At 40.0% G+C, this 24,447-nt stretch overlaps 1 protein-coding gene across 3 annotated transcripts in view; it reads left to right on the forward strand.

Annotated features, from left to right (window-relative positions):
* Nucleotides 1-24,447, forward strand: part of CLIC5 (chloride intracellular channel 5) — an 82,610-nt gene that overhangs the window by 45,907 nt on the left and 12,256 nt on the right. For all 3 annotated transcript variants that reach the window (XM_064650740.1, XM_064650741.1, XM_064650742.1), the window contains 3 exons: nucleotides 4,682-4,791; nucleotides 5,117-5,242; nucleotides 6,561-6,667. In XM_064650740.1, coding sequence (XP_064506810.1) covers nucleotides 4,682-4,791; nucleotides 5,117-5,242; nucleotides 6,561-6,667 — 343 coding nt within the window. The remainder of the gene's footprint in view (nucleotides 1-4,681; nucleotides 4,792-5,116; nucleotides 5,243-6,560; nucleotides 6,668-24,447) is intronic.

The raw sequence follows: 24,447 nt of genomic DNA on the forward strand, positions 1-24,447 counted from the left end.
AGAAATGTGTTTTAGTGTCATCAAAAGTGTCTCCCTGCTTTACCCCAGAGTCTTACAGACCCCTGGACCACATGCAGAGTGGCCTCAATGCAGTGAAAAATCAAAGGAGGAGGATAGAAAAAAACAAATATATTATTTGCCTGGAAAAAACACAGTGCTCTGTGATATGCAACTCTTGCCAGCACTGCCATTTTTAAGATAGATGCTTAGTCATTATTAATGACGGTGTATTTCTTTAAAGTTCTATATTTTGGGAGTAAGTGAAACTTGCCCTTTTTTTCTCCCTTAAGGTTATTAAAATAATATACGGTTGTCTGTGTGCATTGCAGTCCTTGTGCATGTACCAGTTGGATTATTTTTGGAATATGTGAGGAAGTTTATTCCAGTTGTTTCATTTGTAGCAAAGTATTATCTTGAACTTGAGAAGAGCTCCCTGTTCACATCATTGAGCTGTGCTGTGCAGTGGTTGGAGTCTCTCGATACTCCCACAGCTCTACAAAAACACTTGACACAAGCTCATAAAATCACCGAGACCGTTTTTTCTCCCTCCCGAAACCTCCTTGATTATGTTAATTGATAATGTGTCTCTACAGCCCCCACTTGTGCACACAACTGTCTTTAAGGTTTAATTAATCCATTAAAAATAGCTGAACTATTTAAGGAGGAGTGCCTTATAATTAATAAAGGAGAACATCTTGTTCATTCTTGCCATTACTCAGACAGAGGCAAGCAGCTGGTATGACAGTGGGCTTTTCTTGATGTGATTATACCAAGTTCCAGGGCAGGACCTTGCATCAGTTGGTGTGAAGGACCTAAACAGCTGGAGATTAAGTAGAAAAGCATACTTTTTTAGTAAGTAACCTAATAAAAGTAAGCTTGTAGGAAGAAATGGGAGCAGAAGGTGATGTTTCCAAGATAGAGCAAAATAATTGTCTCGAAATTCTGTCTCTGCAAACTCCAGGCTTTTTTTGCTGTGGTCCACATTCATCCCACCAAAATCAGATACTCAGTGGTTCAGTTGAAGTGAAAGGTGGCCACAATTATCTTTCAGATGTGCATCTTGACCTTACCTGCTCAGAAGACCTTCCCTTAGACATCTCAGTTAAACTGCAGTGGGATGAGCATTGGCCAAAGAGTCTCACCCAGCAAATCCTCAAATCTATTTTCCACAGTCACTCTGGAAATTTGCCTTTTCAGGTAAGGTTCTTCTCCACTGGGAGAAGGAGGCTCTGAAGCCTTTCACAGCTGTGAAGCTTATAGTTCACTTTAACAACTCTATCTCCTTTATCCATGTCCACAAAGCCTCAAGTCCATCCCTAGCTGCAATCATTACATCAGATTTGCCAGAACTGTCCCTAGTTGCAATCATTATATCAGAAATATCTGACATTGCTGGTAGGGAGAGTGCATATATAATCAACTTGCTCCTTTTTGTAAATGGTTCATCACTTTCACTGTGCTTCAGAGAAGCTTTTGTGCTCATTTTTGAACAGCAGCAGGAATAAATGGTGGTTCTCCAGCTTGTCAATTATTTGCTCTTTTCTTTCCATCCACTGTTTGAGTTCTTGATCTTGATTAAGATATTATTTAATTCCTGCCTTTCTGAGCCCTTACCCTTGGACAGATACATAATAGATTTGTATTTAGGCACTACTGGGGTGATTTAAGAAAGCTGTTTTTCTTTGAAGAGTGGCTAAGCCTGGGAAGTTCTCTCTTCTTTCTCATCTCCTCCTGGTAGTTAATAGACTTCATAAAGGATCTCACAACACTCTGATAAGCCTTTGAAGTTATTACCTGCTAAGGTTTTGCTCTTTCTGAGTACTGAACATTGAATTACTGACTGCTGTTAGAAGCAATGACAAAAGATTCACAAAACCGACAGAGCCTTGCCTATAATTTCTGCAGAAAAATAGCTGAATTTAATGGATAAATTGTGTTGCTGGGGAGATTTTGATTCTGTTCCCTCCTCTGTCACCAGTTTGCCTTGTGATTTGTGGTAGCGTTTTCAGTTATGCCAGTCACATGAGATCAAAAACCATGAGTCACTCCCCACCCAAATCATAAGCCTGGCTTCCAGATCCAGGAGCTTTGAACAGAGATCATGCCGTACTTTTTCTTTAGTTTATCTTTTGTTTCTGGAATTTCCTCTGCCTATTCCCAGTATGTCTCTAGCAATTAATGTTTCCCACTCCTTTGGAAGTGTTGGGAAGATACTAGAGGCCTCATTTGACCTACACAATTAATTTTATTTTTGATCACCAAGTGAATCTTATGTCTTCCAGATTTCACATCTTTCTCCTTTCCCCAATGACTTTTGCATCCCTTAGCCTCAAATGACCCATCACTTCTGTTTCTTCCTTGTAATTCAGCTGCTCTGTCCCCCCTTTAGTCCTCTGGTATTTAGAGGGTTTTCCACCATTTCCTCGAAGGACAGAGAATGTTTAAAAAAATGCAGATCCGGGTAACCCTTAACCTTTGCATGAAAATATGAAGTTGGAGAGAGCAGGGAAATGATGTTCCTGAGTCTCTTTCCTAAAAAAGATGAAATTGTTGCTTGCAGCACAAGAAGTGGGTGATGACGCCAGGCAGGGGATTGTCTCCGTGCGGGATGGAGACTTGCAGGAGAGCTGGAGCTTTGCATATCACTGTGAGACAAGACCCCTTTGCTCTCAAGGTATTTGCAGAACTTGGCAAACCAGGGTTTTGCACTTACTATGAAGGCAGTCAGGTGAAGAAAAAACAGAATCAATGAATTTATAAGCCAAAGTAATTCCAGAGGAGGTAAGATGAGAATCAGCCCTCCTGCCTGCACTCTCTCACCCTCTAATTGATTCATTGATCTGTTTTTCTTCAAATTCTAGTTTATAACATATTCTTTGCAGACTCAGTTATCCAGCTCCATTATGAAGGATGCAATTATGATTAGGATGGTGAAAAAGCCAAGGGGAAGTCTGGTGTCGTATCACTGTTTCTCCCATAGCATTTACCTCTTTTGAGGAAGGGTAAGAAATTAAAACTTCTTGGCAATGGTTTAATCAGCAACTGTGACTTTGCAGTAATTATGGCACGCCTGGTGGTGCCTGGTATTCCCATGGTGACATTGTTGCTGTTGCTGTGAAATTTGCAGAACAGTGCTAACTATTTAACTTATAAAATTTTGTAGAACCGGGCTACTCACACCTCAGGTAGATAGGAAAATGCATCTTCCCATCCTCATGCCCTGCCACGCTTTCACCCACGTCGTTTGCTGATTCTCGCATATGCCCTGTGCCAGACATATTGCAGATCCATAGTTTCAAGTCAAACTGCAGCCAAACTGTTCACCCAAATACCTCTATATCCAAATACCTCTAGAGTTCTGAGTGTTTGAAACCGAATCTGAATTCAGAGCAAAATTCATTACATAGCCCTAAACTTTATGGCAGGTTGTCTCCAAGCCTTCAATCTCTACTCTCTCCATAGTCTGGCGACAAGAAATGTCATTTCACAGGCAAGGCCTGAATTTGTAGCAGCTGGACGTTTCTAATCTCAAAATATTTCTAATTGTGCTGTGGATGTTTCACAGAGCTGCAATAATTAGAAGTGATTCTTTCTTTAAGACAGAGAAATGCTACCTCACAGCTTGAATATTAATAAGATAAAATTTATGAGAGCCAACAGAGTAATATAATATTGTCTCCAAAGGAAGAGGGCATTTATTTGTTTAGCTCTTTCATCAGCCATTTTTGGACACACACTGTGTGTATAAAATACAGTTATGCAACCCATGTGGGTCAACAACAGAAGGTTGGTTGCTTCACCAGGATTATAAGAATCTTTTAAACACAATGGTACCACAAATTAAAATGGAAATCTATCAAAACCATTGTCGTCCTGAAAGCTTTGGCCACAAGCATAATTATTGTAGAAGGATGTTGTCCTTGGACGCAGCTTTGGCTCGGTTCGGCTGGTGTTATTTGTATCCCTCCATGGCTCAAAGTCAGAATTTGCATGGCTAAGGACCATAAATTTTTAGAGGAAAAAATAGGCTGTTTCCTCAATGCTAACACTAGCAGTTTTTTATTGGTTTGTAGTGGTTCGTAGGCAATTCATTAGGTACTAGAGATAGGAACAGACTGAATGTGGTGGCTGAAATCTGCCTTGAACCTCAGAAGGATTCAGATGGAGATTTGTGTCTGCATCTGGTTGTTTGTGTTTGAGGTTGCTTTGCTGGATGTGAAGAAGAATTAGTCAATTTCCACAGGATTTGGGTTTAAATATAAAGTACACATTTTAGATAGTAAGACAGTGAAGCAGATATTAAGCTGATATAATCTGCAGACTTTAATTGAGCAGAAAACCTGTCCTGAGTTTTTCTGTCCTTTTCATGAAGCTGGAATTCCTGTAGGGATGAGAGTAACTGAGAGAACATCCTGGATGTTGCTTGCCATCAGCAAAGGACACATCTCCTTACCCAGAGCTGCCCTCAGGAGAGGCTCCATGTTGCATTCTCGAGCTCCTGACAAAGACTGAATTCTGCAATAACTCCATGCTCGTGTTGATGATAAACGATATTAAATAACAGGCACTGCTGGTTATTTTTAAACTGGTTATTTTTCTTGCGACATCCTGTTTTCCATCTTGAGGGAGGTAAATGACTAACAAGTCTGAAATCCATTTTTCTTTCCTTTCCATCCCTCAGGCTGGTATAGATGGAGAAAGCATTGGGAACTGCCCATTCTCCCAGCGTCTCTTCATGATCCTGTGGCTCAAAGGAGTTGTGTTCAACGTCACCACTGTTGATCTGAAAAGGTAAAAGCTGTTCAGTTTAACTGAAATAGTGAAATGATCCAATGTTTGTCCTACACAAAGGCACCACCAAGTTCAATCAGATTTGTATCTAACCTAGAGAGCCTGTGGTGCAACAAAATAGTTGGGATTCAGGTTTGGTTGTCGGGTTTTTTTCACTTGTGGAATGTTTTAATATTAAACAGGGCGCTTGGGGTACTTTCAGAGTCTTCCAACCACAAATTACAGAAAAAAAAAAAAAGACTGATTTTCTAGGAACTATAAATATCTGTGCAACTACTTGATTGTAAAGATTAGTGATTTCGTGACTTTTTTTCTCTGTCTGCAGAAAGCCAGCTGACCTGCACAATCTGGCTCCTGGGACCCACCCACCTTTCCTGACATTTAATGGAGAAGTCAAGACAGATGTTAACAAGATTGAGGAATTCTTGGAAGAGACTCTTGCACCTCCAAAGTAAGAACTTGAGATTTTTTTCAGTCAAAATTCCATTTCCTAGAAATGAAAGATGTCCTAAGAAGAGTTCCTAAAAAGCGCTCCTTCCTACAACCTTTACTTACAGGAGTAATATTTATTTATGAAACTTGCTGGCTTCAGTGAGATGACTTCCATGTGTGAAGGTTACTTGTGTGACTAATAACTGCAGACTGTTTTCTCTGTACACATTTCAGGATGTCCTTGTATGCAAAATTAAGGAGATTGGTATTAGAAAAATTTTGTAGGGGTCTGGTGGCCACATTTTGCAAAGCTAAAAATAACTTGGAAGAGATGCTGAGAATTGCCACACAAAATATCTGTGCCAGGAAAAGCATTTTACAGTGAAAAACTGGAGGATTCTGAACTGTACGGTGTATTAGGAAGTTTGGAAGGGGAATTGATTACAGAGGATGAGAGGCTCTGGAGGCAGAAAAGTGCTGATTATTCTAGTCGAGAAATGACAAGAGCCCATGACTGAAAGTTATAACCAAACTAATTCAGATTAGAAATAAGGCCCAGATTTTTTCAGTATGAAAAGCTACCAAGGAAAGGTTTAGATTTAACCAGATATGCCTTAGTTAGTCAAATGTTTTGGACTTCATACAAGGATAATGGGAAAAAGAAATTGCTGGCTTGTGAGTTGGACCTTAGAATCTATGAATCAATGAAATTTGGCTTGGTTCCTTATGGAGTGTTTTACCTCCAAGTGAATCAGCAGCTATAGGATAGTCGTGAGGCAGGAGATCAGATATTTTAATTTTCTATACTCTACTCCAAGACCACTGAAGTCAGTAGAAGTCTTTAATTGTGTTTATCTTTCAAATCGCTATATTCCTTTGCACCAGTTGCCTATAAAAAGCAATTCGGAGACTGAAATCTTTATGTTCCTTCACCTGGGAGATCCTAACATGCCTTGCTGTTCCATCCTGGGGTACGTTTTCGGTGTAGGGGATTAGACATGACTGCCATTCATAATGGAGAGACTTGGCAGCCAAATTCCCCCACACAAAATTTCTGGAAATTTATGCTTCATTCTGATTTAAGGCCACTGTATCTTGGATCGTGGTAACACAAAGCACAAGTACAATTATCTTTGTCTTGAAACCATCTCTGTGTAACTCTCCAACAGATATTGTTAAGAGGGACTTACCAAGCTGTTGTTTTGAGATAAATGATGATGTTAATTACAGTTCCTCGTACAGGAGCTTTTGTCTTTCTTCTATTAAATTGTATTTGTAACCATCCCTATGATGCTGGTAGCAAGACGTTACTCTTCACACTGCTTCTGCTTTTTCAGGTACCCCAAGCTGGCTGCTAAGCACCGGGAATCAAACACTGCTGGAATTGATATCTTTTCCAAATTTTCTGCATACATCAAAAATACCAAGCAGCAGGATAACGCTGGTGAGTATGATCACTGCCAAATGTGCCAGGGAGTTTCTGTGCTTAGAAGTGGAATAATTTTGCCATTCCCTCCTAATTTTATTTTAAGGTCTGTTCGGATGATGTCAGGTTCTGCTGCTGAGCAGTGGGAGATGGTTGGTTCAGTGGGCTAAATCCACATGTTCCCAGCTGAATTAACTACATCTGTAGTAGTAAATAAAACAGGCCACAGAGTGTTTAGTAACCTATTTACCAACAGCCGTGACATGACTCCTGTCCATACAGCCCAGCTTCCTCACCAGAACAAAATCCCTTAGTGCTTGCTGGAAGTGACTGGTGGCCTGTGCTACATCCTCTACTTTGCCCAGATGCTGTTTAGAGGAGCGTGTGCTGACTGGACCCAGAACTCTGAGGCCAACTCATGCCATGACCCCTCATACTTTGTTAGATGTGGCTATGAGACCCACTTACCTCATGATTATGTTATGTTGTTGTAGCTAATTTGCTCATATAAACTGAGTTATATCAAGACATCCAACATAAAGTTATTAAATGAAGGAAGTGGCTTTAACAAATGTATCTGCACTTGGTAAGGTCCAAACTTTCCTTCACATGTTTGTTTGTCGAAAAAAAGAAACCCCCAGAAACCAGATGCCATTCATACTTATATGCATCCCACACTGTCTTCTTAATGAAATTGCTGTTCTTCTCCACATTTCTTTCCCCTAGAGAAACAACACTTCAGCTAGTCTTAGCTCCTGTTGCTCCATGAAAGCTAATGGATTTACACATCCCTATCCCTGGAGATGATCTAGTAGAATATTTGCAATCACTTACTGATGTGACTATAAGAATATACTAATACCTCTTATCTTGTATTACTGGTTTCACAGTCAGAGACCTAATGCCTGTTGAACACCATGTGCTCATATAATTCAGAGAAAACTAGATTTTTTCAGGCTCCAGGTCTGCCACGCATTTCATCTGTGCAATTATATTTCATTGCCTGGGGCTGACCCATGAGATAAAAGTGGGTAAATGATGATTTATGCCAGATAACAATCTCCTCCATCATATTTTTGTGTTGTTAACAGAAGGAAATAATTACAGTGCTTCATTTCTCAGTGATTCTAAAGAGTTGGAGTTTTTTTGTCTAATGCTAATGGGACGCTCAGCTAACCTCTGTAGGAAGTTGTAAAAGGAAAATAAATTAAGAGTTAGACTAAATAGATGTTACAATGAAAGTAAAATATCTTGGCAATTTACAAGGAATTTTTATGGTCTGCTCTGCAACTGTAAATCTTCAGCTTGCATCCTGAAACAGCCACGGGTATCTGTCCACATGCAGAATCCCAACTCTCACTTCTCAGTGACTCTGCAATATGCAAATCCCTGGATTCACAAGGGCTGGCATCTCCAAACAGGAATAAATGGCTGTCCTAGAGGTATCTGCATCTGGCCATAAGCAGAGCTGGAATTCAAGGTCGGATATCCTCTACTGTGAGATAAGGAATCTAACCCTGCAAAGCACTCCACATTTTTAGAACCTGCAGTATGATTAATGGGAGCTTTCCCTAGATCTGCCTAACAAGCCCTTGGTTTAGGTACTCTTGAAAGAAAAGGAAAATGCTTCCAATGCCAATTAAGCACACCAAGGTTATAGGGAAAAGAGACAGTCTTTGTTCCCTGCAAACACCTTCACTCCATTTTTGTTAGCTAGTTTGTGCTCCTGTCATATCCAGACACTGCAATCTCTGAATGCACTCATCCTCAACTTTCCTCTTTGAAGTAGAGAAATGGTTTTAGCTTATTTTTTTTACAGCTGTAGTGCTGCAGTGCAAAGAGAATAAAACATAGACAAGTAGAGTATCAGTAGTACCCACATGTTTTTTCTATCAACAGAGTAAAGTACCTGAGGACCTCTGGGTCCTTGGGACTGTCAAAGCACACTTACACTTTGTGGGACATAGACCTCAATTTCAGTAGAGTAGTTGACTTCCAGTTTTCAAGGGCTAAGCAAGAATACCTTTTCCCTTATCCCAGGGATGTTTTACCCACCTTCCTGTCCAGTTCATCTGAACCACAGCAGTTATTCTGAAGGCTGATTTGGATGGCAGATAATGAGTTAATCAAAAAGTGGTTGTGTTAGATTTCTTGAGCAGTGAAAAGACTATGTCTGAAAAGGAAAGGACAGCACCACTGGATGCATATTCCCATGTGAACCTATTTCTTTTTGATTGGTATTTTGTAAAATTGCAACACTGATCCAAAAGGAATCTGGGGCTCTAGCCCTGATCTGATACATGTCCTTTTACAGCAGGTTATGACACATTGTCTTTCGTATATAACAGTATAAATAGTTGTATATATTTCTGTAAAAATAAAAAGCATTTTATATACATAAAATATAATTACTGAGGTGAAGTCCCTTTCCCTGTCTCCATTTGAGCAGGTGACATCCAAAAAGAACAGAGATTGCTGTTTGTTGTTATCTTAAATGGTTCCTGTAGATTCCAATGCTCAGATAAAGGTAATACATCTCACAGTCATCCTCTATATTTGCTCCTAACTCCAGCTGACTCAAGTGCTTGGGTTAATCTGGAAAGCCACACCAGTAACTGGGACATCAGTTGCACATGATCAAAACACAAATAGAAAAAGACTTGTTAATAAATTAAAAATAGATCATAGAACTCAGGCCATTATATAAACAATAATTTTAATTTATTTTAGTTGGGAATAGGGGACTGCTGAATACCAGGGAAGCTAAAGCACCAAACATCAGGTCGTTTAAATTAAGTTCTTAAATTGGGAGTCAGGGAAGTAAATTCATTAACGTGTGGGATGTCAGGCTGGGAATTTGTAGCATCAGCCTATCTCTAGAAGTGTGGTTAAGGTATAATTATATGTGATCATTCTTCGTAGTGTACTGCTTTATCAGAGATCATGTGGTCTGTGCAATACGAGCTCTCACTACAGCCTGTGGCTGTTACATCTTTGTGGTAAAGTGGCGTGAAGTGGTTGGGATAATTAAACGAGATTTATGCAGCATAAGGATACTGGATGTAAGAATTAATGAGAACCTAATGCACTCCGAAGATAAGCCCAAGCTGGTGTTCCTCCCAGGAGGGTTTACAGCCAGGGCCATGCAGGAATGTCAGGCTTCAGATTATGCCATTGCTTGGCTATGTCATTGCAATATTCATAGCAGATGGCTCTGCTAACACAGTCTGTAGCCTTTAAGTAGCCAAATAATTTTTTTATTTCAATAATGGAAAAGATACTAAAGAAAACAAGAGATTGGTAACTTCTTGGTTTAGTGTGTATGTCTAAATCCTCACATATAAATGAATAGATTCAATGATAGGTATGTACATGTGTTTCTAAGATTGTGATACCCTCTGCTGGCAAATATGTGAATGTATAAAGCAAGCAGCTTTACAATCAGGGCTGAAACATCCCCTTAACAAAAATAGGGTTCCTTCTGTCAAGACAGTTTGCTCTTACAAATGCAACATCATCAAAAGAGAAGTGTTTCATAGCAACCTATCAATTTTGACAAATGGAAAAAATCATGTTTTTTCTGGACGAGTTAAATTTACTTTGAAGTAAAATGCTTTAACATTACAGAGAAAAATAGTGATTTTTTTTTTTTCTGGATTCATGTAGTACTTCATTAGCCACACACCGTTATGTTTTGTGCCTGGCACAGAAGCAGGTGATAACCTTCTCCTGTAAGTCTGCATGGCAATATGTTATTGATCATGATTCATTTACTTACCAAAGGTATTTGGCAGCAAAGCTGCCCTGATTTAATAGTTCCCTGAATTTCTGATTCTTTTTTCCATCTTTGTTTTCCTAACTTTCTGTCTTATAATATAAAAGCACTGAAAGTTTTGGAACTGGCTGGCGAGGGCTGTAAGCCCAGAAGCAAACATGCTCATGCCATATCAAAGTCCCACCACTTTTAAGCTTCTTGAAAGGGAAGGAATTGATTCCAGATTCTCAGGATGTGGCAAGCTGTGTTTAAAGAAAGTGTGTGCATTTATTATTTCAAGTCAGTTCAATTAGAACTTGATTCCTTCCACCCCCCGTGCCACTTGATAATTTTATAACAGGCCTGCTTGAAGGACTCATCTCCTCATCGTGGGATGATCTGTGTCTTGCTTCGGTAGCAAAACCGAGTTATGCAGTTTTCTGGCCCTTGTGCTTTAAATGACAAGTGTTCCTTCACACAAGGACAGGAGTCCTTGGGAGGGTTTAGTGGCAGTAGTCGTGAAAATTATTTCCTGGATGCTCTTGCTCAAGTTTTCACAGCCCATTTGAGTGTTTCTGGTTGTTTAGTGATTGTTTAATATCGAGAAGGAGGTCTTGTCTGAGCACAGGAAAGTAAACCAAGGTCTTGTGTGTTTACTTTGGTTCCTTTGGTTGATGCTGAGCAAGTCACTCAAGCTCTGTACAGTCACCAGGGTAGCAACAATTTATGTATTCATTGGAGGAGGATGAAATTTAATTAACTGGAATGCTGTGTACATGTACAGTATCCTGCTTATTATTTTTTCCTGCGAGACTGTGTACTGCAAACCAAGGGGACAACCTAGAGTAACCACCCATTAACTGTCCCGCCTAAAATTGTAAGTTCTTTGGCTCGCAGAATGAGCCCTTTGATTTCATGTATGAGTTTAAAAAGTTGTTCTTGAATTGAGTTCTTAGGGGGCACCAGCTCCAGTGTGGGTGGGCGCATTCATTAGTGGTACGGAAGGATATTTCACTGTACGGCTCTTCAGAAGGCGCTGAGCTGGGAGACCACCAACATGATTTCATGCAGAGGAATTTCCAGCCGTCTGACCAGAGGACTCCGCTTGTCTGGTTTGGATTTACATCAAGAGGCCAAAAATAAAAGCACATTTAAATCATTAACTCACATGTGATTAAATGCCGTTCACCTCTTTCAGTAGCTCCATCACACTTTGTGGTTAAGTGTGTGAGGTGGGAAATGTCTCTCTCCCTGTGCTGTGTATGTGTGGGTACAGTAGATATGCACACACATGTATAGGGCTGGAATTTAAACTGCCCTACATCAGTTTTATGCTGTGGAGTTACTCCTGCTAAGCAGAGAGTCAGACCCATAGTACAGGTACATGCACAGGCTGAACGGTGTGTGCTGATCCTTTCTAGAAGCCATCACATGCCTCTTTAAATCAGTTCACTCCAAATCCCACTGTAGAATATTTACAGTAATGCCAGCTCTGTGGTGCAGACCCTTTGTGGCACCTGAGCTGGAGTAAGACCTTCTTGATGTGGTGGGCAGCCTGTGTCATTCTGACAAGCATGGTCTGGTCTGGCTGCAGCAGCAGGTCGGTGTAGAAGAGCAAAACATCTGTCCCCAAAGCATCTCCATGCGTGGTGGGGAAGGGTAGGGGAATCACCCCTCTTCCTTCCAGACCGACTTCTCTCATCTGTAGGGATCAGGTTATAACTTTAGTTGTGATATGGCTTTCCTGAGGCTTTGATCCTGTTCTATGCCTAAAGGCTTCACCCTGTGCTCAGCAAAGTTCCTGGCAAAGCTCCTCTTGACTTTGACTTCACCAGAGCAAGTTTGAAAAGCTCTTTGAATGCCCTTGTACTGATGGCTGTTTCCTGTGACAGGGATCTTGGATCAGACTCTTTGGGACCAACATTAATGCTTTATACTTTTTGAACAGATTTTCAAGGTGCCATATAAATATATAGGTATAAATATAAATCTATAAATATGTGTGTCATGCCTGTATATCAACTTGCTATTAAATTTTTTCCTTCCTCTTTAGTCGCAGATTTTCCCTTTTCCACTACAAAATCCCACATCTGTCCAAGGCCCAGCATGAGCCACAATTTGTCCTGTGCTGTGACAATACCAAGTTTTCTCTGTCATGCAACCAAGAAGGACTAGGATAGTGTTTAAAATTGTTTTAGAGAAAAGGACTTGCTTTATGATTTAATATGTCAGGATGACAGTTCCTCTAGTGGAAGGTGTCCCTGCCCATGGCAGGGGGGTTGGAACTAGATGATCTTTAAGGTCCCTTCCAACCCAGGCCATTCTATGATTCTGTGGTGGTTCTATGAAAGCTGTTTCAGAACATTTTAAACAAGTTTTTATGACTCCCCCTGAGCTAAATAATGTTGGGCTCATGGTAGCTGAAGTGCCTGGCAGCTTTACAAAACCAGCCCTAATATAAAAAATACCCAGTCTTTAAAACATATGTAAAATAGCTTTTCTGCAACATTTGTGGCACATAAAGTACCAAATACATGTTGGTGAGTGTGATATAAAGCTTTTATTGCCATCCATTTGGGATGACCCACATAACTCACTCATGATATGTTAATAAAACTGTTCACTCTGTCTCCTTATAAAAACACATGTACAAAGACCACTAAAACTGTGGTGATAGCTGTGTGCTAACTTGTTAAGAAGTGCTGCAAGTTGCATTTATCATCCGTCCTAAATTGCTTTATCTGCTTTCTGCCCAGTAATCAAAGACTGATTCGAAAATGCCCAGAAACAGCAGTTTGCAAAAAAAAGTTTACTTGAGAAATAACTCTTTGAAAGTTCTTCTCAAAATCATGCTGGCTGGAGGCCCAGAGCCATCAATATTCTGGCTGGGACCAGTGACAGCTTTAAGGACCAATATCTTTTGACCTGCCAAAACTGAGATCTGAAATTTTATGCCATTAGAAGGAAGAGGTTTTCAGTTTTCTAAAATGATAACACACCACCACCTTAATGTGAGAAATATGTACTTACTAGGGAATATTTCTGAACTTTCCTTCTTCTAAGACGTTGCTAATCAAGGTATGAAGATTTCCTGATGGAAATCTGAAAAACACAATGTAAAAACAACACAAAACTAAAATTCTGTGTAAATCCAGATGTGATCAGACTGCAAGCTCTCCAAGGCAGAGACTTGATATGCTTGATTAGCGGTCTTAGATGTAGCCATTCTGGAAATAGTAAATATTTGCAATTAATTTACTAACAGATGTAATTTTATGACACATCTGTGTTGAAGCAACTTTGAAGACATTGCATACCATAAGAAGGAAGGAAAAAAAATTAAAGAATATTTGCATTTATATAAATCAAAGTTATAGAATATGCTGAAGTCAACGAGATCAATGATATGCTGAAATTAGGGCACATCCTCAAGCTTTTGCAGGACCAGGGCCTATATGCACAGGCCAGGCCTAGACTACAACACTTGCAGTGGGAACAGTAGTTGGCAGATGCTCTTCCTTAAGAGGGAATTATTTCCCCTGTGTGTTTGAATATTCCTCCAAGTGCTTCTGGCTTTACTGGGGTGCTTTGTTCTGTTTCCCAGCCGAACTCCCATGCTCGCACACAGGAGCAGTAGCACAGCTGGAAGTGGATTAGAGCAATCTGGCGGCAGCAGTCCTGGGAGGAATTAAGCGCCTCACTGCTGGAATGGGAAGCCTAAATTACATTATTATTTAGAATTGAGTTTTAACTTCATTGCTCTATGGTTTTGCCCTGGTGGGTGACTTCCCTCGGCACGTTATACTTGGTGTATCCTAAGTATGTTCCCCACACCAAGGACTTAGATGAAGTTATGGCCTTACTCAGTACAGTGTCCAAATCTTATATAAGCAGATGTTCAGATTTAAACACCCAACTGGTCTTAATGTCCTGAGAGGATTGTTCACAGGCTTATATTTAGCCATTGCAGAGCAAGCTATCACATGATAGAGAGCCTAATGACTGGCTCCTGGAAGTCAGTTTGCAAAACTGTTGGTGACTTCAAAGGGAGAAGAATTGGCCCAGAATCTGTTTTTCCTAAAACAGATTTTTTGTTTTAAGCATGCAAATGTTCTTCATAAAATAACAGGGAAACCAAGAATGAGACATAAATGAAAATCAATGTTGCTGATTTTCTTTATTAGATCAGATCTTAAATAGTTGATCTTTAACTTGAAAACAGTGTTAGGAATAAGGCATCAAAATGAGACTTTGAGGCTAGGAGGACCTTTGGATTATTTGCTACCATCTCTTGCAAATCCCATCCCAGTCAGTTTTGCAATTGAGCAAACATGTTAGTATTTCATCCTTGAAAGGATTGGATTTGATCGATCAGAGAATAGAAGGAACTGGAGGAATGTCTTTGGTGCACTGAAGTGTCTTTGGTCTTTGAGGCTTTTTTCCAGTCCTTGAGCACTGTATTATTGTTCTCCTTTGACCTCTTGCTAGAATTCCCAATGCCTTGTTTTAATTGGGGACACCAGAACGTGGAAAAATGTTCTTAATTCTTGCCACAGCAGTTGCAACAGAGGGAATGTGACCTCCCTACTAATACTGGAAATTTTTTCATGCATCCAGACATAATTAAAAGTCTTTTTGCTTTTGCACCTTTCAGAGAGGTTGAGGCATAATCGGGATGATCCCTAAATCATTTCATGGGGCTTGAAACAAAAAAATCTCAAAAGCAGAGAAACAATGGAAAAGAATTAAGATGTGAGTCATTTGTAAATCTCATCGTCTCATGGCTTTTTGTGTCTCAGTAACAATTTCTGAACACAAAGGACAGAAAATACTGAAAACATTAAATAAATCTATTTGAGACTGAGATTTTTAAAGTGAACTAAGGGATTTGGGAACTTAATATCTTTAAAATTTCATCCTCAGGTGCTGCTAGATAGGCATTGCTGTGTTTCCCTCTCATTCCACCAATGCTGGAATTACATATAATGTAATTGAAATAATTGAAGTGCAGTTGGGGTTATCCTGGTGTAAACAAAAGCAGACTTTATTCTTCTACATGCCTGGAATTGAAAGAAATTGATATTTAAGATTCAAGTGCCAACAGCCTGTAGAGGAACTGACTTTTTAAAAAAGTTTTTAAGGTCCTTAAATCTTGGAACACAAGGGGTCCCCACAGCACTGTTGCTAAAGCCTGGCTGCACTATACCAGCAGCTCACTTTACTCTTATTTAATTCAGATACATGTAGTTAGTGTTCCTTTGTTGATCCCCGAATCATCTTGTTTCCTCTTTGGTAGTAAAACAAAACTTTACACTCTGAGTGAATACACAGCATCTCAAAAATCAAGATAGCAGAGTGCTAATCTCATACTATGAATAATGTGGTTTTATAATCTGCAGGGATTTATTTTATTTTTTTTTCCCAAGTTTCTGATGCAAATCAGCTGCTGATTGTCTACAGTTATTTTAGGGACACCTGCACAGGACTAGCATTGCAGAGGTCAGGATTAGGCCCTCGGGGATGTGCCCTAGAAATGATGCTTGTCGTTTACGTGCTGGTACAGAGTTACAATGATTTGTGAAATGCAAGTTTGGTGCTGTTCTTCCTGGGGCACTTGTAGGCCAGTAGTTTTACATTCACTTGCTTCCTGCCCTCAGGGTCGCTTGGACTCCTGAGAGACTTGGAAAGTGAAGCTTTCTTTTGGTGTCATTTGAACACCTGGGTTTTCTTCTTAAAAACCAGCATTTTAAGGTACTCTGCCTGTATTCTTTGTGATAATGTTACAAATATTACATTTATTTCTTGCCTCCACTGTAAAACCGAATAAGGAAAGGGAAGGAGGAAACCTGAATTTTCAGTATAAAATTAGACATAAGTCAAAACATTCTTTCTAGATGCTTTAAAAAACATGTGTTTAAATTTTTTAAAGACATTATTGATTTACCTGTTTCATTAGGTTTAATTTGGGAGTAGGACAAATGGTATCATGAAAATAGGAAGATGGCCAGATGCCTCTTCTTTTTGTTATATTTACTGTGTACCTTCCTCTAACCTGAACCATATGTCCACGGGTGGTGCATCACAGCTTTACTAATGCAGAGTTTGTGACTGAAGTGTACTTTTATTCTTATTTTGTATATAGGAACTTACAAGGCAAATGATTTAAATCGTTTTTATAAGGTCATGTAGAAAAGGTTGAGAAGAAGAGACTCAGGTCTCTTAAATCCAGGTAACCCCTTAACCCTTGGATCATTTTTCTCTGTCTTAGGAAAAAGGTACCTGGGGAATCAAGGTCTCAGACTCTCTGAGTCATATTCTGTGGAACTTTTTGAGACAGATCTGTCAAAATTTTGGGATGTAGCTTTGTAAAAAATTTTGGGATGTAGCTCTAATTGATCAATAAACATCATCAAAAGTTTGTAGATGGGGTGAGGAGGGAAGGGAAGAGGGATTATGAGGGAGATATCATCTCGGCTAAGTCTGTCTAAAAACTATGTTAGTGTAATTCAATAATCCTGGCTTCTTTTGTGATCAGTGGAGAGAGACATCAATCCACTTCTAAAGAGCAGTTTGATTTATCTTAAAATTTGGATCTAAAGCTGGGTGATCTTTCTTTGATCTTCCTTTGGAGGTACCTGTCTTTCATTGCTATCTATAGAGGAGACTTGGACAACTAGATGGGACTAATTACCTAACAAGTAGATGGCTGAAGTTAGGCAAGGTGAATTTTACCTCTGAGTAAACCAACAGATTTTTGATGTGTCTGGATTCCTAAAGTTGCTTATGGTATCTATCAGCTGTATTTCAGCTCCATGTTCCTCTGAGTCCTGGGTGAAATGTTCCTGGGATTTACCACCCTGATGTCTCTCAGTAGACATACACAGAATAACATATATATGCACCTACAAATACGGAAAATTTGTCCCTATTTATGCCTGATTTAGACCACATCTGAAAGGCGAGTTAGGACCGAAGTTGTGCGGCTGTTTGCATGTGTGCACCTGTGTTTGTGTGACTCACTCCCCTACTGATGTACAGTCACCTGAACGCTGACCAGGAGTGAAAAATCCCTTTTCAAATCCCAGCTCTGACTTGTCTGGAGGATGAATATGAACCTCTGTCACCTAAAACAACCCCCTAATCAGGAAAATGGAGTTGAGGAATAACAGACACTAATCTATTTCTCTTCTGTGTACACAACTAGGTATTTGTTGATTCATTAAGTGAGTAGAAACAGACAGATCACACCTTTTCCACATGGATGTGTGGGCATTTGCCTTTATTGTGGGAACATGCAGAAGTGTCTGTTCCAGTGAATATTAAATTATTTATCTGGAGTGGAAAATCTGTAATAGGAGAGATGAATCACCCCAGAAACTCCCTTTGGCCCAGAGTTAGACATCTAAATGCCTTGGATGCAAAGGAGCACACAGCCTTCATCCTCCTCTGCATTTCCAATGGCTCTCAGTGACTGCCCACTCATTGCTGCTCAGAGCTGGGGATTTTACAAGGCAGAAACATGTCTGGGAAGGATGTTGCAATGCTCAAATTGGCCATGTATTTGCCCTTTGGGGTGTAAGCCCTAATATTTAAGTACTTTTTAAAAAAATGGGAGGTATTATACTACATCACTTGGGTGAACAGTGAAATTATATTCAAAGGGTAGGATTCGTCTCTACTAACTTCACCTCCCTGAAAGTGAGGTGTCTAGTCTGAGCTAGTCCTTTAGGTTTCAACTGTAGTTGATGCAGCAAGAAGGGCATGTGTGGATTGAGTCACACTGGTTTAAATCAGGTGTCTCAGGCAGTTGGATGGAATTACCCTCTGGAGATGCTTAGTCCCTCTGAACAGAGAGGGAACCTACATAACCAGCTTAGACAAGGCACCTGACTCTTAAGTGGCTGAACAGAAGAAATCAAGGCAGCACTCAAGTCTCAAGGGTTATATTGAAATCACAGGGGGGAAGATAAACTGTTCAATATGTAATATAGAGTCATGTGTACTGCAGTCACAGCTCCTCCATGGAGGAGGATTAATCTATACAGATTATTGTTACAAACTCTGTTGAGCCTGTCTGAAAAAAAACCTGAGCAGGATGGAGAAAAAAGAGAGTGAAAATATGAATCCTTGGTCTTTAATCAGACTGTCAGACTCGTAGAATGATATTATTTTCTTACCTTAAATTGCTATTTCTTAGCTGGTTCCCCTCTCCTACCAGAAAACAGTATTGGGTCTCATATAGTATCAAACTTTGTGAATCTGGAAGTGATCAGGAAAGGTGGTTTGTTTTTTTAAAGGAAAAATAAATCGCAGATTGTTTGATTGCGACTGCGAATATTTATGTGCTGTTCCCCCTTTTCCCTCATTGCGTATTTCACCAAGTTCATTTGCGTGTGTTACAGGATAAATCTTACTGGAGGGGAGTGGGAGAAAGCAGTAAAAAGGGAAAGCATCAATCAGTGATCCAGGGCAGCAGCAGGAATCGTTGTTCATTTCTGTACATGGATCGTGGTTTGTTGAACTTGCCTGGGCTCAACAATTAAGAACCTTGCAGTTCTGCCGAGATCAGTCTCAGGTAGTTTCAGATGTTGGCTACAGAAGCCGTGGTATTGCTGGGCTTCAGTGACTTTGAAGCCTTGTTGCCATCATGCTTACAGTGGTAATTAGGAAGAGGGCCACATGTATTTGACCTAGACTTGGACAAAATGTTTTGTGACAAAATGTTTTTTGACAAAAAATGCCATAGGTGGTGTGCGTAACCTGAATTATTGGCAAATGTAGGTGGAAATTTGTGAATAGTATCTTGCTTTGAAAAGTAAAAGTATTTTCTCTTAAATTTTTTGAAACAAAACGTTATTCTCTTTTTAATTTGAAATTGATGTGTTAATTTTGAAGATTACTGACACTTTGAAAATGATGTGAAAATGATTGAATGCCTAGGCGTGACTTACTTAACAAACAGTCCCAAAACATGACTTTTTGGTTTTCATGCTTGTTTGAAAATCTTGCATTATTCTGCTTAAAGTTTATTTAAAAAAATTAACTAGTTTTGCTCTCTTTTCACGAAAATCAAGTAGTTTTAATGTTTAATTTGGCTAAAGAATTGTTTGTTCTTACTGCTCTTATTGTGTCCTCTATGCTTTGCATCTCTTCCCATAATAACTGTCAAGTGAAATCCTCGTCCTGCAAATGGTTCCACTCAGACACATAAAACACAAGTCATCTCATCTCATTTTAGCTATTTTAAATTTAGGTAGCCACTCTGCCTGTTCTCAAAAGAGAGAGAGAGGTTGAGGCTTCTCTGGTGGTAATGCAGCTTTTCATAGGCTACTATTTTAGGATGGAATGATTTGCCTTCCAGCAGCTCATTCAGGCCACAGAGATTGGCGTTTATGTGCTTTGTCTGCTTTGCTATTTCTCCTTGTCCCAACATTAAACAAGGAAGGAAATATTTGGAGTTCAAGAAAGGGGAAGAAGAGTCCTCGTCTGACCTCTGCAAATGCTGTGGGTGTGGGCAGCCTGAATTGGTTTTACTTTTTCCGATCCGTTTCTCTTTTACTACTTTCTAGTTACTTTCCATTTTACTTCAGCCTTATTTGACCCACAGAAAATAAGAGATGGAAACGACCAACGATGCTGGAAGTTTTTTGGCCAGTATTATTTCAGAGGTCAGATTAACTGATTATAACAGTCTCTTTTGGATTTAAAAGCTGCTGGAGAAATCGTAACCCCGCTGAAGTCAACAGCAAAACTTCCATGGGCTTCACTGTGCCCAGAATTTCACCCTGAGTACCTACTAATGAATCTTTGTCGTGTGGACCTCCACTTGACTTGCAGGATTCCTCCATGCATTACATTTTCCAGTGTTTGCACTTACAAGGATTTCACTCCGTCCCCTGGAAACAGTTGCACAGGCTAATAGTTTAAGGAAGTTTTTGCTTGAAGAGTTGAGTAACAGAGCCAAAGTCTGTTCTTGGTTGAACTGGAGTAAATATGGAATAGATTGTTGACAATGCAGAGTTACTCTTCTTTTATGTCAGTGTAACTGAGAGCACAATTTTGCCAATTATTAACTTTTGTTACATTATTTGTATTTCTGTGCATGTCAGAATTTGTTAATCTCATTGTTCAACATCAAGTAACCTTTTGCTGAAAACGGAACGTCATTCTGAATTAGGTATCATCAACTAAATTGAACCTCACCCTGTGCATTTGACAGATGGTAATACATTCATTAAGTGTTCTGTGGTTGCTTTGAGGTTGGAAAGTGCTATTTTTCTGGCTTCTAACTCTGGATTCTTAAGTACAGTTGTTTAAAAGCATAGTCTTGAAGGGAGAAGGAAAATGACAAAGAGCTCATAAGGTTTTTTTATTAATAGAGTTGTTTACTATTGATGGGATGACAGGGCAGGACTGTGATTGCTGTAAGTTGTCTTGGCTGCATAAGGAGCCCAGAGTGAAGTAGTGAAGGCTGAGAGAGATGGATCCACCATGGATTTTGTATATACATGGCTACAACTTCTTGGAATTTGCAGTTATATTAAATATATCCCTGTGGAGGCAATATGATGCTGGAGCCTTTGTGCTTGGTAATTTCACTGTCCAGAGAGATGGTTTCCAGGAGTTCAGACATTTCAGCTGTTGATGGATAAGCTTATGACAGGGTTCCTCTCATAGAGGTGGTCACATTTGGGATCTCTAAGTTCATACTGAAAGTCTGCAGGGCGGGGAAGCAATTGGAGGTGGAAACTTCAAAAGCAGCACAGAGCCACATTCTCAGGCACGGTTCCACTTGGTGGTGTAATACTGAATCCTCCACCCTGAAGTTACCAAGACAATGCAAGGGTGAGATTAGACACTTCAGGAAAGGTTGTCCCCACAGCTGATTTAGGGGTCACTGAAACCAAGTGTAGACAAGAAGACTCCACTGAACACAGAAGGAGCTCAGGGTGCTTAATTCAAACTTATTTAATTTATTCACTTCAGGGAAGATTAATCCCACCCATTGGCTGTTATCAGCAAATTTATTTAGTTATTTAATGATGTTTCCCAGAGAATAAATTGCCAAGGGAATTAGGTACTTAACCACTTCTGAAATTCATTGTGGGTGGTACTTTCACAAATGGGGAATTAGTAATTTTTAGTTAGTCACACCATTTCAAGCACCTTCATCCAGTCCAGTGCTGTGACTGGTATTCATACAACCTCTGCCCTGGTGAGTGCATCCTCTCCCCTGTGTTCTAAGTGGAGACAATGTATAGAACCATCCAGATTTTCATGAAATAGCCATAGTATGGGAGGTTTGAAATAAAATCTTCTGCTGAGTTTGCTCAGTAATATGAACCCAGACAGCTCTTTCCTCAGCAAAAGTCCCAGAACATTCAAAGCTATAAGATATACCAAAGGAGTTATTTCTTTTCCTGGTCTCTGTTCATATTTTTTCACCTTTCACATAATGCTTAAATATCTACCAGGTAAGAGAGAAAATTAGATTCTTTTAGACATCCTCCTACTTTGAGTGGGGATTTCCCTGAGTACCTTCTCAAGGAACATAAGACTTCAAATCATATAGATAAATCTGAATGTATCAGGACACCTAGCAAGTAGGATTTGCAACATGGATATTTGCATATGGATTTCAAAAAATGCCTTGAAAACCATCAACAGGCTTTAAAAATCTGATAACATGCACCTAAAAAACATTTGATATTGCAATTTTAGGATCTTAATTCTCTTAGTTTTCAAAATTCTGTCACTATTTAATTGGAAGAGGATCAGTCCTCCCTTTTTCACTTCTCTTCTATTTTCCTGGCTGTTCTGAGAGATTTGCCAGGATCAGAAGAGTTTTAGTTAAATAAATGGGGTCATTGGTGTCATAAGTAGTGGTTCAGTTCTTGACTATCGGGGTATAAGATGGTCTTGACCATGTGGTGATTTCCCTGTGAGATGTCAGGATGCTGTGTGTTAATTTCCCGGTGAGATATCAGGATCCTGTGGGTTCATTTCCTGGTGGGATATCAGGATCCTGTGGGTTCCAGCAGAGCCTGTGAATTAGGTCACAAGTGTACTGAACCCTGAACATATGCTTATTTCTGACCTAAAGCTGCTGTATTCAAGGGCCAAGCATGAATTCAGATAGAAGTTTTTCCTAGTGTCACAAACAGGCTTCGCTCCAGGCATTGTTTTTGGGACAGCCATGACACATTTTGATATAGCAGAAAGAGCAAAAAAATAAACCCAAACCCTAATAAGTTCTGGCAAAGTTACATAAACACATCTCACCTGCTGCTCCTGTCTCCATACACGCACCTGACTCACCCCACAGGCTAACACAAAGCATCTAATGTCCTGCTGATGCTGGAACACTGCTCAGATGACTTGGAGAACCAATGATCCTACTGGATGAAGGAAATACTGGAAAATGCTCAGTGTCAAGCCAATTCTCTAAAATCTGGATGAGCAAAATTGAATTAAATCGCAGTAATTCAAGTCTATTGTCTCGACATAAATGCATTGTAAGAGGACACAATCTGAGGCTGACCAAGAGAAGGAGAACTATCTATTTAACAGGTGTTATAGGTCAAACCAGAAATCGATTGCTAAATCTTTTGAGTGTTGCCACATGGGGGTAAATGACACACTACAGAGTTACTACCCTCCAGTAGAAGTTGTGGGACTCAGTACAGCTGCAGGCAATTAAAGGCACCACTGCCAGCATCTGACAGCAGAATGTCAGTGTCAAAATTCAATTTGAATTGATTAAATGAGGGATGGCAACACTTTTGTTTTATGGATGGCAGCACTTCAGTCGCTTTAGATGCTCTGCTTTCAGAAATAAAATTCTTTCCCTCCCTGCTATGTTTGTGGGGGTGTTTTCAGTTGGATCACAGTCGTTTCTCCAGTCAATCAATTAAGCCAGGGTTTGCCACTGTGTCTCAGAGTCAGCCACAAAAGAGCTGGTATGGTTCCCTGGTGCTGGGCCAAGAGGCTTCAGTGGGAACAAGGCATCAGGCAGCTTAATCTGACTTCCACCGCTGGCACAGGTTTAATGGATGTAAGGGCAGCAGAGAAATCCTGTTCTGTGGTGTTCAGCTTCTGCTCCCTTAGTGGCCCTGGACATGCTGCCTTTCTCTCCATGCCAAAAATACAGGGGTGGCTGACAGCAGAGCCTGTAGAGCTACCTGTGCCAGCAAGCCTCTCTGTGAAGGGTGATTGCTACAGTCCTTTCAAGCTTCTGTTGTGCTCCATAAATGTATTTAGAATCATAGAGTGGTTTGGGTTGCAAAGGATATTAAAGATCATGTGGTTGCAAATCCCCTGCCACGGACATTTCCCACGAGAACAGGTTGCCCCAAGCCCCATCCAGCCTGGCCTTGAACACTGCCAGGGATGGAGCATCCACAGCTTCCCTGGCCAACCTGGTACAATGCCTCATCACCTCACAGTAGAGAATTTCTTCTGTATAACTAACCAAATTAACCCACTTTCAGTTTGAAACCATTGCTCCTTGTACTTTCCGTAGACCTTGTATTGCTGCGTTGCCTGAGTAACTTGATCCATTGAGTAGACTCTCCTAAATTCAGTGGCAGTAAGTTACTCAGAGATATAAGATTTTACAGGATTAGGCTTTTAATTCTGACTCCAGGCCAGATCTGCAGCAGGTATAAATCACTGCAGGTAATTTTCACCAGCTGAAATTCTGGCCCTGAGCCCATGAGTCATGTTGTTATTTTTTCACATTGTAAATTCTTGCTGTTTCTTATTTATGTTGCTTTAGCACTTTGGGGCACTTGTTGGGAACCAGGACTCCCTGTGCTTGTCACCCTTCAAACAGAAATGCAAAAGACCCTTCTTGCCCCAGAGTGTTTGCAGTTTAAGTAACACGTAAACCTGCATAGAGTTTTTCAGCTTTTTATAAGTGCATTATTGCAATCAGGTCTTTGTATTATCCTGCACATGAAGTGTAAGAACACAAATTCAGTGCCTGGGTGAAAAAATTTGCACTCTCCTGTAGAGGTCTAAGTGTTATTTAAAGACCGGAATT

This window comes from Pseudopipra pipra, chromosome 3 (genome assembly GCF_036250125.1).
Source record: "Pseudopipra pipra isolate bDixPip1 chromosome 3, bDixPip1.hap1, whole genome shotgun sequence".
NCBI lineage: Eukaryota > Metazoa > Chordata > Aves > Passeriformes > Pipridae > Pseudopipra > Pseudopipra pipra.